This window comes from Eschrichtius robustus, chromosome X (genome assembly GCF_028021215.1).
Source record: "Eschrichtius robustus isolate mEscRob2 chromosome X, mEscRob2.pri, whole genome shotgun sequence".
Taxonomy (NCBI): domain Eukaryota; kingdom Metazoa; phylum Chordata; class Mammalia; order Artiodactyla; family Eschrichtiidae; genus Eschrichtius; species Eschrichtius robustus.
Window position 1 is genome coordinate 102,092,473 of NC_090845.1, and position 17,982 is coordinate 102,110,454.

The window sequence follows — 17,982 nt, forward strand, 5'->3', positions numbered from 1 at the left end:
CTTTGCACATGGCATTATTTCTGCCTGAAATGCTCTTCCCCTCACTCTTGCCACAGCTAGCTTTTCTCCTTCCAGGTCTTGACTTAAAACCTCACCTTCTCAAAGAGACATTCCCTGACCACACTCCTGAAACCTGTTCCTTTCTTTCAAAGCAGTCACCACAATTTGAAATTGTGTGTGTGTGTGTGTGTGTGTGTGAGTTCTTGCTTTATTTACTGACTGACATCCTCCACTAGAATGTGAGCTTCATGAGGGCCAAGGCCAATGTGTATATAATTCAACAAAACATACTCTGAACCTGCCGGTAGGCATTCAACTGATATTTTTAAAATAAATAAATGACTAATACAATGAATGCTGTTACTAAAGTAATTTTTAAATAAATATAAAGCATACTAATAGAGATTAGTATATGAATTAATTCTAATTTTTATAGAATTGTTTGGTCTACTATCATTTATAATATTAAACAAAATAATCTTTCGGAACTAAATTTAATGTTCTGATATTTAATTCTACTGAGGCAACAAAAATATTCAAGACAAAGTCCTATTTGGGAATTCAAGAACTTGCACTGTTAACAACAGTATACTCTCATCCAACTCCAAATTATTTTCCATGCTACTGGACAGAATTATGTTTTCATAAAATTGTTCAGACCAATCTACATCTCCAAAGGATGAATTAAAAACAAAATATCAAATCTAACATTTCAAAATCTCATGAGTAGAAAAACACCAATATCATAGAGAACATCAATGATAACTCAACTTTGATCCAGACATAAAGAATATGAAGGTGAAAGGTATCCCGAAATGTCTTGCTCTTCCACTAACCTCAGTTCAAAGTCAAATTCTACTTGTTATTTGAAACGTACAACAGTGATCACAGGAGAAAATTAACAGTTGTCAAGTGCTGAGAAATTAGTGTTTCTGTACTATAATGTCAAGTTTTTACATTTTACTACTAAAAGCTTTAATAATAAATTTTTGAGAAAATTCCGAATGTATTCTAGTATACCAAAAGTTCATTCTATGATGGTGATATTTCACTTCAGCCAATTATTTAACACTGGGCCAATCAGTCTAAGTATATTCAGTACACTCGAGATTAATAAATATCTTTTATATAGAAAGAAGACACAATCATCATGAAATGAGACTGTCAAAATATTACATTACCTGTCTGTGAGAGGTTGGGAGGGCATTCTTTTACTCAATGATGGAAGATCCAGAGAATCTGGTTTCTTATCCATTCTGCAACATGCTTGGATATTTAAGTATTTAAATATGTGTACTTTACCTTTTAAACATATCTGTCAATAAATAATAAAGATTTAATTATATAGGTCCAAATATAAATGTCATCTACCAATTTATTGATAAATTTTAATAATCTCAAATTATTCAGAGACATAACAATCATGAGAGATACTCTGCATATTTAAATAATTTGTACTTCTGACACTAGGTGAAAAAAATCTGACAACACTGATACCAACTAAAATTCTATTGTGGTCTCTGTTCTTATTAGAAAAAATAAGTTAATTTTTCTGTATTTCACTGGTTTTTTTTGTTAAAAGCACAATGTACAAACCACTAAACAATATAAAATTTATAATTCATGAAAGTTGCCTTTATTCGAAAAAAATGAAAAGAAATATATTCATTGTAGTGGTGAGAACAGAAAACAATAATAATCCATGTAATTCTTTAAAGTAATCTCATCAGAATCACTAAGTCATTTGGGCTAAACATTGGAACAAAGAAGCTAATCAAAAGAATGTAAATATAGGAAAAATGAATTTGTTGAAAGGTATGATGGTAGGCCAGTTAGAATAAAATAAAGCTTTAAATGGTCAATTCAACTAAGATAATATCATGAAAAGTTATTTACATTGGTGATAAAGAAAAGGAATAACGAAGGGAAAAATACTATGTGAAAGAAAATATTCTATATAAAAAAGATAGACAATGCACAGTAGGGAAACAGTAAGTCAGCTTTACAAAGGTTAACTACAGTCACCATAAGTGTTATCGAATAAATATTTCTCAAAAATTAGAATAAAAAATGTTTTGTTTTATGGGCACACATAACCTAGCAACACACAAAAACAATGAACAAAGAAAACAGTAAGAAAAGTACAGTAAAATGTAATTATCATTCCACGTAGAAAGGATAAATCTAATAGATACCAGATCTGACCTGACCACTGAAAAACTTCATTTAAAAGGAAAATTTAAAACATCTGAGCTATTAGAATATAAATACATTACCAATTAAAATGTATCCTATTATCTGTCCAAACTATTTTTAAAAATTATCTCTTATTTCCAAATTAAATGATGGCAAATTACTTTCTTTTGTAAATTTAATTTATATCATAATAATTCATGTACAGTTTTAAAAATCAAAGTGAATTACAAAACTGATAACAAAAAATTAATCCCCCATTCCACCCCTTTCAATCTCTAAGACCCAGTCCCCACATTCAACTCTTTCAGTTGGTTTCTGCTTTTTACCTTCATATTTATAAATAACATGGGTCTAATGCTATTTTTTTATTTTTCAATTATATATTTTATTTATTGAGGTCTTACTAAGGAAGATGAGGACTTAGATTCCTTATGTTACCACTACCACTGAGGCATGAGATAGATGGGCCCCAGGCTGAGCAGCTGGAACCTGTCCCCTGTGGACAGATACTCCAAGATAAAGATAATGGCAGGAGCAAGGAGGAGCTGAGTCCTGCTTGGATGAAAGATAAAGAGACCATGTATTTCTCATTCTTGAGGTCAAGGAGACCTCCCCAACTACACATGCGCAGAAAGGTTCCTCAGAGGTCAGAGAAGGGAGGGGGCGCCAGACCATAATATGTTTGGTCAACTTCCCAGAAATCCTTGCATTGGAATCCATCTGGCTGAAAGAGGCATGCGCACACAGGAGAGGACCCTGAGTTAAACCAAATATGGACTCAGAGCCAGGCAAAGCGAGATGATTGGCCAGAGGAAACCCGGAAGAACTGCCCTATATAAGTGACTTGAATCACCTCTCTGGTGCGCTCCTGCTCATTAGGGAGGACGCCCACACCCTTTCTCTCCAGGTGTGTATCTCAGCCTTGCTTCTGTCTTAACAGTTTCTCTGTGTGCTCTCCCACTTGTGCTGTGTCTCTAAACTTTGTACCTGTTTTTACAGTTTTTGCCTCCTTGAAACATTCTTGCTTTCAAACGTGGCAAGAGCCAGGGAAACTTTGTTTCTAGCCTCTAGCCCCTGGTGGTCTAGTGGCTAGGATTCCTGGTTTTCACCCAGGCTACCCAGGTTCAATTCCTGGGCAGGGAATTAAGATCTCGCTTCAAGCCATCGCTCACTGCTGTCTCCACGAGATCACCACCACTATCATATATCATCAAACCACCTTCTTCCCATCCCCAATCCCTACCAACTCATATAAACATACTTCCTCCCTCTTCAGAAGCATAACATAGTGGTTAGACCATGGATTCTGGAGTCAGACTACCTTGGTCTGAAACCAGGCTCCACCATATGCTAGCCGTGTGACCTTGGACAAGTCACTAAACATCTATGCCTCTGTTTCCTCATATAAAATGAGGTATAATGACAGTACCTGTTTTATAGGGTTGCTATAAGAAATGAATTAATGGATGTAAAGCATTTTCAACAGTGTCTGGAGCATGGTAAGTGCCATATAAATCTTTGCTATTATTATAACTATGTCACAATTTTTCATTAAATCAAAATCCAGTATGTACAATATTATGACCAAGAAAATATTCACAGATGAACTACATAGGTTAGTTAGATTACACTTCCTTTCTCCTGTAAGTTTTTGTTTTTCCTAAAATGACTACTTGTCCCATTTTTTTCCTTTGCATAATTTTCTGTATGCCTATTACTAATTCATTCCTGACTCTGACATAACTGTAAAACATCACTCCATACGGACAAACACATCAAGTCAGCTATCAATTTCTTTCTTCTTTTTCTATTTTCTTTTTGGAGACAACCCCCCTATTCCAAATTGACTTGTTGCTCTCTAGGTCTATGCATACCTGTTTATCTTGGACATGAATTCTTTCTCAATTTACTCCCTCATTTTGATACAGTATACCCTCTGCTAGCTTCCTAGTAAAGGGTGCAGGACAGCTAAAATTTCTGAGATCTTTCATGTTTGAAACTTTTTTCTATCTTACATTTAACTGATAGTTTGACTTTATAAAGTTGGAAATATTTCCTCAGTCTTTGAAGGCATCATTCTAACATCTTCTAGCTTCCCATGCTGCTGCTGAGAAGTCATTCTGATTACCACCGCTATGAATGTGACCCATTTTGTTTCAATGGAAGCCTTTCAGTGTTTTTGGTCTGTCTTTCATGTTAGAAATTATTTCTGCAATATCTAGTGATCCACTGCTGTCTGTTCATTTTCAAAAGTGAAACAATAAGAAGCCAAATGGAAGCTCTATGTATGAGGGAGAAGTTTATCAACGGTGAGCCTCACTGTCTAGATTTCAGACAGTGACTGCACACTTCTTCAGGGGCCTGCCAATGATCAGTATATCTATAGGTCTTCTCTCCTAGTTCAATCAGTTTACTAAGAGAGAAATCCACCAACTCTGCCTGAGATATATAAGAGAGACTGCAAGTATTCTGGGAGCCAAGCAAGAGACATCTACTGGAGAGTCCCAGCATTCAGTATGTAAGCATTCACTGTTTCCAGTATGGGGTCTCACCCCTACCCACAGCTGTACCTGGAGCCCCTGACTCTGGTTGAGTCTCTCTATAGCTGTGCTGTCCAATACAGCAGTCACTAGCCACATGTGGCTATTTAAATTTAAATTTAAATTTAATCTAAATAAAATTAAAAATGCAATTCTTCAGTCACACTATGTACTTTCAAGTGCTCATTAGCCACTTGTGGCTACCACACTGCAGGTTTAGAACATTTCCATCATCACAGAAAGTTCTAATAGACAGTGCTGCTCTAAAGAATAAACTCCAGGCGTATATTGAGGCAAGGAACGATACTCCTTTGGCTGCTGAGCTGAGGAGGAGAATCTGAGAGAATCCACCTACTCCTCAGAGTAAACGCTAGGCTTCTGCTAAGGCAAGGGAGGGGAAGTCATGTAGCTGTGGAGCTAAGGACAAGAATCAGAGTGTAAACTTAGACCTGTAGTATCAAATATGTTAACCACTAGCCATGTAAACCTATTTAAATTTCAATTAATCAAAATGAAATTAAATTGAAAATTTGGTTCCTTAGTCGCACTAGCCATATTTCAAGTACTCAATAGCAAGTGGCTATGGTATTAGACATCACATGTTATAGAACACTCCAATCATTCAGAAAGTTTACTGGATATCAAAGCCTTAAATATTCTACAGACCTTCATGTTTTCAGTCTTTCATACCTATATTTATAGTTACATGATTCCTTCAATAATCACGAAAGAAACACTCAAGCCATTCCCAGGTTTAACACAGTAAAATCAACTTGCTTCTTGTTGCCTTCTCCCACAGCAGACACAGTTTCAGCTTTCCCCATCCTGCTAGGGCAGCTACTACCAGGACCCCAGCCAGCCTAAAAAGGCACCTCCTTTGCAATGAGTGGAATGCACCTTTGTAGGAAGAAAAAGGCAACCTGTCTTCTGGATGTATACAAACCCAGTGCCAGGGCACGTAGCTTAGAAATAGAGTGCAGGCTGGCATTTCACTACCATATGCCTCCTCAGCCAGATACTCTTGTGCAGTGTAAGTAGAGATCCTAGTTACCACTATGTCACTTATTTTCCATTTTCCAAAATTCTGTTGCCATCTCTCCCCTGCTGTCCTCTTCTGTCTCATTCTTTGCCCTCGTGGGTTTACAGCTTAGTGTATTCCTATGCTATCATTTTAGTGGATTCCACGTGGATTTAATTCTCAAACTAAAAGTATGAATTAAAACTTTTCCACTTGTATATTTTTCTTTCTGTTATGATTCCACCTATCAGTGCTAAAACTGTATTCCAATCAATCACACAACAAATCTCAAGTAGATATATACCTGAGTAGGACAGAGGTAGAGACTCCATAGTCTATCCTTTTAAAATAACATAGACAACCAGAATGATCAGTTCACAAGCAGAAAGCTGATATCTGGGTGATCCAAATCCTATTCTCTAGAAAGTACGCTAAACATCCTGCCAAAGTGAAAAAGTCACTTCTCAGAAAAACTCTTTGAGACAATACCTCAAAAACAAATTGACTCTTAATTCTGATGCGTTTTGATTTACCGGTAACAGATATAATTCTTAATAAAAATAGGAGAAACAAGTATCATTTTTTAAAATTACAAACCTGCGCTGGTGGTACCTGCAATGGATTGTTATCCAAAATTATTACTTGTAAATGATGCAGCTTCCTGTAACAAACTGGAATTTCGGTCACTTTATTACAAGAGAAATCCAGCTTGACTAAGGGAAGATCTCCTAATTCTGTTCAGGAATAAAAAATAATTAAATTAAATTCTACATAGGTACTCTCTTATTCACATGAGTAAGAACAGTGAGCATCTTACCATCTGGCAATACATGAAGATTATTTCTTCTTATATTTAGCTCTCTAAGTGATTGTAATTTTCCCATTTGTTGGGGAAGAACCTGAATCTCATTGCAGCTAATATCCTAAGGAAAACAAGAAAATAAAATTATAACAAACTAACAGAGAAATAGAGATGTATTTCAACTTTTAAATTAAAGCACATGGCTAATAGCTAGTAAAAGTCACCTCTAATGTCATTTCTCTAAACATTGATTATCAGGCAGACTTCCATTTATATTACATCGTGAAATCAACCCAGCACAGTTAACATAAATTTTTCTGTGCAAAAATGTAAGGTTACAACTTAGTACTACATAAGTCAGCCTTTTGAAAATCTCAACTAAAGACCACTCTTACCAACTAAAAACAGAAGTAAGGATGATCCAGGTGCTCTTCATTCATAGGTAAAAATGAAAGACAACTATCAATCATTGTGATAATTTGTCAATTATAGTAGTTGTTTTGAGATACTTGGTTGGGCAGAAGCTGAGAAAGTCAAGGATTTACAGATGTGAGCTGAAGAACCAAAGACCATGGTCAGAATAGATTTAACTAAACCTATTTCTCAAAGGGATACAAAACATGAGGGATTATAAGCTCAAAATTTTGTGGCTCACGTCGTAACCAAAAGGCATTCTAGGAGATCTAATCAGAAATGTCCCAGGGTTAAGTTAAAATGCAAACCCCAATTTAAAGGTAAACAATACCACATTTCCATAATAAGAGGATAAAGGCACAGCTTAATTTATTTACCTGTGGTCCCTCTCCCTCCCCTTTCTTACTATCACATCAAAAAAAAGGGAAGAAAAATCTGCAACAAGATCTCAGGCAGCAGTCATTCCAGACACACTGCAAATGAAATTCATGTTGTACTGCAACTGCCCCCAATTGCCAACTTTCTGGAACTGACATTAGTTTGGAGAGAGAGGAGTGGCACATACATATATTGTTTTATCAAAAGTAAAAAAGGCAGGAGGGTAAATTCAAAAGAAGATAAAGCATATTAAATAATATCTAATCATCTAACCCACAGATGATTTTAAAAATGTATCCTACATACTTCTTTCAAACTATATCTAAGGCATCTTCATTCAACAACAAATATTTATCAAATACAAACTATTTGTTAGGCACTGTTGTAGGTGCCGGGGACACATCAATGAATAAAACAAACAAAAATTCCTGCCTTCATAGCTCCTTATGGAACTTGCATTCTAACAAGGGGAGTAGATTATACAATATGCTAGAAGGTGATAAGTGCTATGGAAGAAAAAAACAGAGCAGGGTAAAGGAAAATGGCAGTACTAGTAATAGTGGGGAGGGATATTAGCAATTTAGATTGTTTCATGAAGAAGCTGATATTTGAGCAATATTATCAGAGGTGAGAGTATGAGCCATGCCAATACATAAGAAAGGAATATTCCATACAGAAGGAACAATAAATGTAAAGGCTCTTAAGCAAAGCATGTGTGACATGTACTAAGAACAGCAAGGAATCCCATGTAGCTAGAGGGAAGTGGACAAGGGGAAGGCTAGGATGGAGGGAGGGGCAAGACTTCGGCTTTTACTCAGAGACATGGGCAGGTACCAGAAACTTTTAAACAGAGGTATGACATAATCTGACTTATGTTTTGACAGGATCACCTTAGCTGTTGTGTTGAAGATAGGTTATTGTCCAAACGATGGATAATAAAATTTTGGGAAAATGCCCATTAAAGCAAATACTATGGCTTCCTCCCGAAGGTGCCTAATACTGAAGATTTCCATACAAAAAAATCCATAAAAATTTGATAGGTAGCTGCCACTTCCCAGAAGAAATAAACCCAGGCACAGGATACTGACCCACTCACCAATGGGTACTCTACAAAATACTCTGCTGGGGATTGAAGGCCTGAGAGTATTTCCTAGATCTAATGACAGAACTTCACTATAGCTGGCTACCACACTCTTATGGAATAGTGTCCTGGGAAAACATTCCAATGACAGGTAATACCCACAAATTCATTGTGTGATTTAAAACTGTCAATTAGCCAGCCTAATGCAACCTACCCACCATAACTAATTTTGAGAGTTTAAAGCACAATAAATTGGGCATATACCCTGAGAAAACCAGAATTCAAAAAGAGTCATGTACCAAAATGTTCATTGCAGCTCTATTTACAATAGCCAGGACATGGAAGCAACCTAAGTGTCCATCAACAGATGAATGGATAAAAAAGATGTGGCACATGTATACAATGGAATATTACTCAGCCATAAAAGGAAACGAAATTGAGTTATTTGTAGTGAGGCGGATGGACCTAGAGTCTGTCATACAGAGTGAAGTAAGTCAGAAAGAGAAAAACAAATACCGTATGCTAACACATATATATGGAATCTAAGAAAAAAAAAAAAAAAGGTCATGAAGAATCTAGGGGCAAGACGGGAATAAAGACGCAGACGTAGAGAATGGACTTGAGGACATGGGGAGGGGGGAGGGTAAGCTGGGACGAAGTGAGAGAGTGGCATGGACATACATACACTACCAGACGTTAAATAGATAGCTAGTGGGAAGCAGCTGCATAGCACAGGGAGATCAGCTCGGTGCTTTGTGACCACCTAGAGGGGTGGGATAGGGAGGGTAGGAGGGAGGGAGACGCAAGAGGGAAGAGATATGGGAACATATGTATATGTATAACTGATTCACTTTGTTATAAAGCAGAAACACACCATTGTAAAGCAATTATACTCCAATAAAGAGGTTAAAAAAATTAAAAAAAAATAAAGCACAATAATTTTATAGTGCCTACTAAAATAATGGTTAATATTTTTTCACATTCTATTTAAATAAAAATACTACACTAAATCTAAAAATCCTAAATATTTTTGAAATTTCATTTACCCAATAACTATCTCATGTAATACAATTTAGAACATAAGGCCAAAAACTGAATGGAAAAGAAATTACAGAGCCACAGAATCTTAAAGTAGAATATATATATAAAATCTTTAAAAACATTAACAGTGTGCAGGGCAAAGAAAGTAATGGGTCCCTTGTAATATGAATTTGTTAGATCACATCTGGCATCTTCTGTTCATTTGTGAGTGTAACATTAAAAGAGACCTTAATAAAAGGGAGCATTTTCAGTATAGAAATAGCTAAAAATAAAAAGTAATAAAGAATAGAAATATAGAAAATATGAAAAGGAATAAAATAAAGATGTTTAAGCTACAGAAAAACAGGTCTTAGAGTTTGGTAAAATGGAGAGCAGACATACAACAGATTACAAATATCCGAAGGGAAGCAAAGTTGTCATTATCTATACTTCTTCACATGGCAGTCCCAGGACCAATGGATAAAAGTCATAGGGGCTGTATCTTAGTTCAAAATAAGAAAGATAACAAAGTTCTGCAAAAGAGAATTAGGGCTGCCTCAGATACACACACACGAAGATTTGTCCACCATTGAAAATATACAACTAGATGTGTCAGGGATTCCTGCATTAGGAAGCGGTTATATCTGATCACTTATAAGATCTCTTACAATATTAAAATTCTGTGGTTCTACAACATAACAAGACTAAGTTCAAGGAAGCTTCTTTGCATTACAATTGCACATGCAGGTATTCTCTAATGAATAAAAAAAAAAAAAAAGACATTCCTGAAATTTCTGTTCCTTACATTCTATTTGCACATTAATTTCCTATTATAAAACTGTACATAAATTCCTCAAGAAAACTTCTGGCCCTCCACACGTTAAAAAGTCATATTTATGAACACTTTTGAAAAGAATCTATGTATTGGGAAAGCATTACTCAAGATAAAACAGAAAATAAAAATAAACAGCATGGTATATTGTATGAGATAGAAGTAACAGAAAAATGTGAAAACAGCTCAGTGCTTTGAAGATTTGATTATGTTTCTCTCAGAGTTCAATGTCCTTTAATACCTACAATGGTACGTTCAAAGTAATTACTTTAAATTATTCCTATATTTCTATAATCAATTATATCAATTTCTATAATCAATTATATAAATGGCCTCTTTCCATTTATCTTGGTTCCATTTATCTTGGTGTCATAAAATCACACAAGGATACAGGAGAGGAAGGTCATTTTATTAATTCTACTGTTTGTAGGCATTGTACTCTCCTCTCTCTGACGCTTTCATAGAAGCCCTGTAAAACCTTAAAAAAAAAAAAACACCTTATCTCTTCCTGGTCTAAGACCTTTACGGTCCACAAGATGGATAGACAAATGCTTATTTGTTTGAAAGCATTTAAGACTTGTAAGCAAGCCTTCTAACCTCACTAGGACTGAGGAACAAACAGGCTTTTATTGTAGCTGTGAGCTAAAATCAGACATAAGCAATGGTATCTCAAAATTTCACTAAAGTGAACTTAGGCATATACCAAGTTATTTTTTTTTAATCACAGTGAAGTTCCATAAAGGAATTAATCTTCGGAAATATAAAGGTATGTATTATGCATATTATATACAATCGATGCAACTATTTTACTCACCAATTCCATTAAATCTTTTAACTTCCCGATTTCTTCTGGAATGGATACCAGTTTATTATTACTGAGGACCAAAACTTTAAGGGGAAGATCAAATAGGTATTTTGGCAATGTTGATAAAAGATTTCGACTGAAAAGAATAAGAAAGTCTCATTATGAGAAATATGTCTGAAACTTGACATGTTATGTTGAAAAAGAACAAATCACCTCAAAAGTAAATAAATTTTCACTAAATAGTAACTATCATTTAATGAGTGCTTACTTTGTAACAGGCTAAAATCTGTACATGCACTATCTCACTTAATCCTCATAGTAACCCCACAAGACTATTATCTCCATTATACAAGTAAAAATAAAGGTTAAAATTGCTTAAGCGACTTGCCCAGGCACAACAGACTGCAAAGCCTGTGCTGTCACCTATGATATTGTCCTACACACCACCAGCCCTCAAAACCTAGAATCATTTTTCTGAGCTAGAAATTGCTAGAACCTTGCTCTCTGGCATAATTTCACTATATTCAATACCTCTACACCTCTAGGGAAAGGATCCAAGGATAAATTTGCATGTGCTGTGTTCAAATTTATGAAAGAATGAATAGGATTATATCTTTAAAAACAGGTGGTAACCCTAACCCATTCGCTTTTGTTATGGGTTTATGGTAGAACAGTGTACTAGCACCTTTATCTCAGCTAAAAGTTGATACAACATTCCTGTCTCTGTGCATACATTTAAATATAAGGACAACTAATATTTATTGAGTGCTTACTATGCGGCAGGCCATGTTCAGAGCACCTCACACGAATTAACTTGACTAACCCTCAAAACAACCTACTTTAGGAAGACAGACACTATCATGATGCCCATTTTACAGATGAAGAAAAAGTCTAAAAGAGATTAAGTAAACTGCTTAAAGTCACAGAGCTGGTAAGTGGGAGAGTCAGGATTCAAATCCAGGCAATTTGGCTCTGGGTCCCTTACCCTCAAACTAATTTTGGTCAAATTTACATGCCAATGCAGACTGACCCAAACAATCCCTGCTGTAGACTGTGTCCTCCCCATTGAAAACTATAATGTTGAAACCTAATCCCCAATGTGATGGTATTTGGAGGTGGGGCCTTAGGGAGGTGGATCAGTGGCCTTAAAAAGAGATCCCAGAGAGCTCCCTTGCTCTTTATGCCATGTGAGGACTCAGCTAGAAGCCAGCCATCTATATGAACCAGGAAGCAAGTCTTCTCCAGACACGAGTCTGCTGGAACTTAGAACTTGAACTTCCCAGCCCCCAGAACTGTGAAAAATAAATTTCTGTTGTTATAAGCCACCTAGTCTATGGTATTCTGTTACAGTACCACAAGAACGGACTAAGACAATCCTACTACCAAAATATATAAAGTGTGTCATTATATTTACATACTACCAAGCATTCATTAGCAATTTGCTATTATTTTTCCTGCTTTTCAAAGTGATATTTATAGACTTGTACCTAGCATTTTGTGTAACATGCAGAGCAACAAAAGCCCAATGTTACCCCATTGGGGGGACTTCAAGACCTTTCACCTCATTTTATGCCTGCAGAGGACGTCCAGAAACACTAGACTAGCTTTAATCACATGGCACAGACTTTAATAAAAAAGGATAATGCCCCAAGACCAGCAATCCTAGCCAGACTGGTGGAATGTCAAATATGCCAGGTGCTTGTCACAACCCTTGCACTTTAAGGATCAAGTAGGATCCTTGGGAAAGTGGTCTGTCTAGAGCACACAGGGATCTTCCTGAGGATTCCACTGAAAAGGAGAGTAGAATCCAGGAAGAAAGAAAGAGCTAAAAAATTATCTTACAAGTTTCTCAAGATCTTTTCACCAAAATAAAAACTAAACAGGAAAAAGAATGGCACATACAAACTCATTCTAATCTCCCTCAGACCAAGAAAGTTTAAAAATTGGCTTCTTTTCTTCCCTTAAGAAGCAGGTTTATCGAGTTAGCAGTCAGCTTTCCATTTCTTTACACATAGCTAATAAGTCATCAATCTTCACTTTTTTGCCACATGTTTTAGAGATAGTCAAAGGAAGTCAGTCACTAGAACAAATGTTATTTTAATAGAGTGTGTTCAAAAATTTCTCTGACTGTAAACGAAAACCAGGAGTCAACTTTTAGAGATCAAAACGGGAAAGAATCGCAGAAAGTTTTAGCAAAACTATTCTAAGATATACCATACATGTTAATATAGAAATGCAATTCAATTTTGACAAATCATTTTTTCCATAAAAGAAGAAAATAAAACAAAGACAAAACAACTTAAAAATACCTCACTTTCCTCAAACCTTTCCCAAGCGAAGCCAAGGAGATTATGTACCCAATTAGAGAAAGGAACAACCCAAATGACCAACCTCTATGAAAGAAAATTCCTCTCACACATTTTAAGGTGTAAAATGGTTTCAGTTAAAGTATTATATTCAGTTATAGTATGTACTGACAGGTTACACCACTGGGGGAGACATACATAATAAATAATATATCACAGAGAGAAAGAAATGCTATTATTTATGTATATTAATTATATTTACTACTTCCCTATATGAGAATTTAGACAAGTAACTTTGTTAAGGAGGGGGGAAGAAATTATTCCTTATAACTAGAAACATAAAAGAAAAACAAGAAAAAGATTCTAAAGTTAAGTCACAATATACCAGTTTCCATTCAATGTCACTCATTTGATAGGGTAATTTTTTCTTATACTTATTCAATGTTCACTCTATTATAAATATAGGGTAATAGCTAAGAATGAGAGTTCTATAGCCATACTGCTGCTTTGATTTGAATCTTGGCTCTACCACTTGCAATATATATAATTTTGGGCAAATAGTTAACCTCTCTCTGTGCTTCAGTTTCCTCATCTGCAGTGCAGGGATAATAACCACATATCTCAAAATGCTGTTGTGAAGATGCAATGAGGTAATACAGGTAAAGTATTTGTAACACTGCTTGGCACACAGTAAGCACTTATTATTAACATCAATTACCCACTTCCTAACCTTCCAATACTCCCATGCCAATCTATCCATCCTTGAAGCAGCAACAAGAAGCCATGACAGTGAAAAATATAAATCAAGAACTGTTTCTTTATAATGCTCCACTTTAACTGAGGATGCATGTAAATAAATCTGTGTTGTGGTGCTATGATTTCAGTAAAATATTTCTGATCTAAAGCCTTGCTACTCAAAGTGATCTAAGGACCAGCAGGCATGGGCATTACCAGGGAGCTGTTAGAAATGCTGGCCCCACTGCAGACCTATGGAATCAGAATCTGCATCTGATTCCTGTGCACAGTAAAGTTTGAGAAACACTGCTGTCAAGAACAAGACCAAAAGCCTATAATGTGGATATATAAAAAATACAAATAAGATACTCCTGAGATATAGGCTACATAGCCAAACCAAATACATTCCTTTTCAACTAAAAAGAATCAGAACTATAATAAAAAACAAAATCTACCCCCCCAAAATTGTTTCCTTACCTAATGTTAAGGTATGTTAACATCTGTAGGTTTTTAATGGCTTCAGGAATGGTTTTGATGCAATTATGATATAAATTTAACGTTTCAAGAGGTGCAAATAACCAGACATCAGAAGGAATTTCTGTAAAACGATTTCTTGAAAGATCTGAAAAATAAAAGTAATGTTTGAGTGTCAAACATACACCTGTATTTATGGTAATTAACAGAACTATTTTCATACTTGCTGAATCACTTAGAATCCAAGCAACTATTTTAAATATTGACCTCATGGAAAGTCTGTTCATTAACAAACTGTACTTTATATACATCACTATCTTTAAACATTATCTTTTAAAGTACCAGTGAGGAATTCTCTCTGATATTTAAAAACATGAAAAAAACCTCCCCTGATCCCACATCAACCTCCATCCACCTCTGCCTCCTTTACAGCCAAACTTACATAAATCTACAACATAACTGTCTTACTTACCATGGACGTCTCAACCCACTGTAATTTGCTTTCTATTCATTCTCATGCCCACCAAGGTCACCAACAGCCTCCATTATCAACCACCAGTCATCCATCTGGAAACATTTCTCTTCCCTTGGCTTGGAAGACTACATTTCTGGATCATTTCCTATTATCTCCCTGGCTACTTCTTAGTCTCTTGCTAGATTCTTCTCTACCCATACTGTGAATGTTAGTGTTCCTAAGGGCTGTGACATAAGGTACTCTTTACTTAAGATATATACTCTATTAGGTGATTTTATCCAAAACTGGGGTTAGTATTCATATATTGACAAATTTCAAATTAAATATATGTTTGAACACCTATGTTCTAATCTTTAGGACTTCCTCTGGATAGCTCTCAGGCACCTCAAACTCTCCAAGTGTAAAATCGGAACTGAAGATCTTCTTCCACATATCTGTTTCTCTCATCTTAGATAATGTCACCAACATCCTCCTCACGAGCTGCTCAAACCAGAAACTTGATGTTTGCCCTTGATTCCTTCCTCTCCTAAATTATTCCAGGTACACACAAATATACTTCTATTCATTTAAGTTTTCATAAAAATAAAATCATGGAATTATTATAACTATTATACCTCTATTGACAGTTTATTTGTTAAATAAAATTTTGAAAAATATTTAGGATATCATGTGGCAGGTTGAAAAAAAATACCCTAAAAGAGTTTCTCAACCAAAGTACTATTGACCTTTTGGGCTGTATAACTGTTTGTTGTATGAGGCTATCCTGGGCATGGTAGGATATTTAGCAGCATCCCTGACAACTACCTACTAGATGCTAGTAACACCCTCTAGTCATGAAGGCCAAAATATGTCCCCTGGAGTACAAACCCTCCTACCCCTGTAGAGAACCACTGCCGGAACAACTATCAAATTAGCTATCTTACAGTAGGAAAATACTTTGCTTACACAACTTCATTATAGTTATTTGGTTAAAAACATAAGACTATCATTCACCTCTGTCAAGAAGAACATCTATAGTGTATTTTAGCCCACTGTACCTCACTTAGCATCTGGTATGCCCTCATAAGAACAGTTTCTTACAAACACTCAACTTCCTCACTCTGAGGGATGAGACCTACATATTTAGCAGTATAATAAATTCCCTATTCAGAATATTAATATACATGCATTAATATGTTTTTATGTATGTGTGTATACACACACACTCACCTAATGCAAAATTTCATAATTGGCTAAAGAAAATTTTAGTTATGATTATATAATATAAAGATTAATTTGGATTCTTCTTCCTCCAACCATAAGATTCTGAATAACTAAATAAAAGGATAGACAGAATTATTAGAAACCAAATTCTGAACTTTCAATTTCCTGGCTCACCTCCTCTGAGCACCCAAGCATCGTACAGTTCTATTTAGGGGGAAAAATGAAGTCATTTTTTATTTTAGTTTAGAATGTTTCTTTTACATTTGACTTTTACCTCTTATTCTTGTAACTTCAGAATCCTGGGAGTTGGGCTTCCCTGGTGGTGCAGTGGTTAAGAATCCGCCTGCCAATGCAGGGGACACAGGTTTGAGCCCTGGTCTGGGAAGATCCCACATGCTGCGGAGCAACTAAGCCCGTGTGCCACAACTACTGAGCCTGCGCTCTAGAGCCCGCAAGCCACAGCTACTGAGCCCACGTGCCACAACTACTGAAGCCCGCGCACCTAGAGCCCGTGCTCCACAATAAGAGAAGCCACCGCAATAAGCCCACGCACTGCAACAAAGAGAAGCACCCACTCACTGCAATGAGAGAAATCCCGTGTGCAGCAATGAAGACCCAACATACCCCCAAAAAAATAAAAATAAAAAAGAATCCTGGGAGTTGGGAGTTGAAAATTACTGATTACAGTTAACTTGAAATACTAAAAACAAAATTATGCCCAGTTTCTTATTCTGTATATCTAGTAAGTACTCATAGATAATACACTGGTCCTAGGAACAGACGATGGTAGCTTGCATTGAGACTGCAAGAATAGGGATTAAAAAAAAGTAGATAGAATTTGAAATATATTTGATATTGGTACTTCCAAGAATTGCGCAAGTGATTGTTTATGTGGGATAAATAAGAGGTAGTAATCGAGGATGGCACCCAGAATTCTGGCCTAGGCAACTAAATGATGCTACTTAATAGAAGAGTGAGAAGTGGAACAGGATTTTTGTTCTTGTTTTCGCTCGTACGGTTTTGTTTTGTTTTTTGAAACAGAGGTTAGAATCAAGGGTTCAATTTTATATTTGTATAAACTGAGATAACTGAAAGATATCCCACAGGGGACTGTGAAATGGACAGTTAATCAGATCATTCTGGATCTCAGACGTGAGGTCTGGGATGCATATGTTAAACTGAAAGTTGTGGGAATATGGTTAGCACTCTAAAATCATAGAAATGGAAGACATCACCTAAGATCAGAGTATTGAGTCAGAAAGAAAGTTCAAGACTGGGCCATCCAGAAGAACAAGATTAACAAGTTGAGCAGAAAAAAAACAGCAAGCAGAGAAGACTGAAAATAATAGTCAAGAGAAAACACAAGAAGTGTAATAAAGAGAATGTTCAAAGAAGTAACCAGAGAAAAAGCCAAAATATCAGTATTAATAATTTAAATAGTATCAGGATATTATTTTAATAATTTATATATTATTGTATGATGCTTCATGTTCTTTCGCCTCCAAAAACAAGACTATTTAGTTTAATTACAACATAGCTACAATCCTGCAGCCTGTGGAACAAAAACCACATTCACAGAAAGATAGACAAGATGAAAAGGCAGAGGGCTATGTACCAGATGAAGGAACAAGATAAAACCCCAGAAAAACAACTAAATGAAGTGGAGATAGGCAACCTTCCAGAAAAAGAATTCATAATAATGA

At 35.8% G+C, this 17,982-nt stretch overlaps 1 protein-coding gene across 1 annotated transcript in view; it reads right to left on the bottom strand.

Moving 5' to 3' along the window:
• LRCH2 (leucine rich repeats and calponin homology domain containing 2) overlaps positions 1-17,982 on the bottom strand; it is an 89,486-nt gene that overhangs the window by 42,199 nt on the left and 29,305 nt on the right. Inside the window, exons 2-6 of the mRNA XM_068533079.1 lie at positions 14,605-14,749; positions 11,096-11,222; positions 6,572-6,677; positions 6,352-6,488; positions 1,182-1,315 (exon numbers count right to left, since the gene is read on the bottom strand). Coding sequence (XP_068389180.1) covers positions 1,182-1,315; positions 6,352-6,488; positions 6,572-6,677; positions 11,096-11,222; positions 14,605-14,749 — 649 coding nt within the window. The remainder of the gene's footprint in view (positions 1-1,181; positions 1,316-6,351; positions 6,489-6,571; positions 6,678-11,095; positions 11,223-14,604; positions 14,750-17,982) is intronic.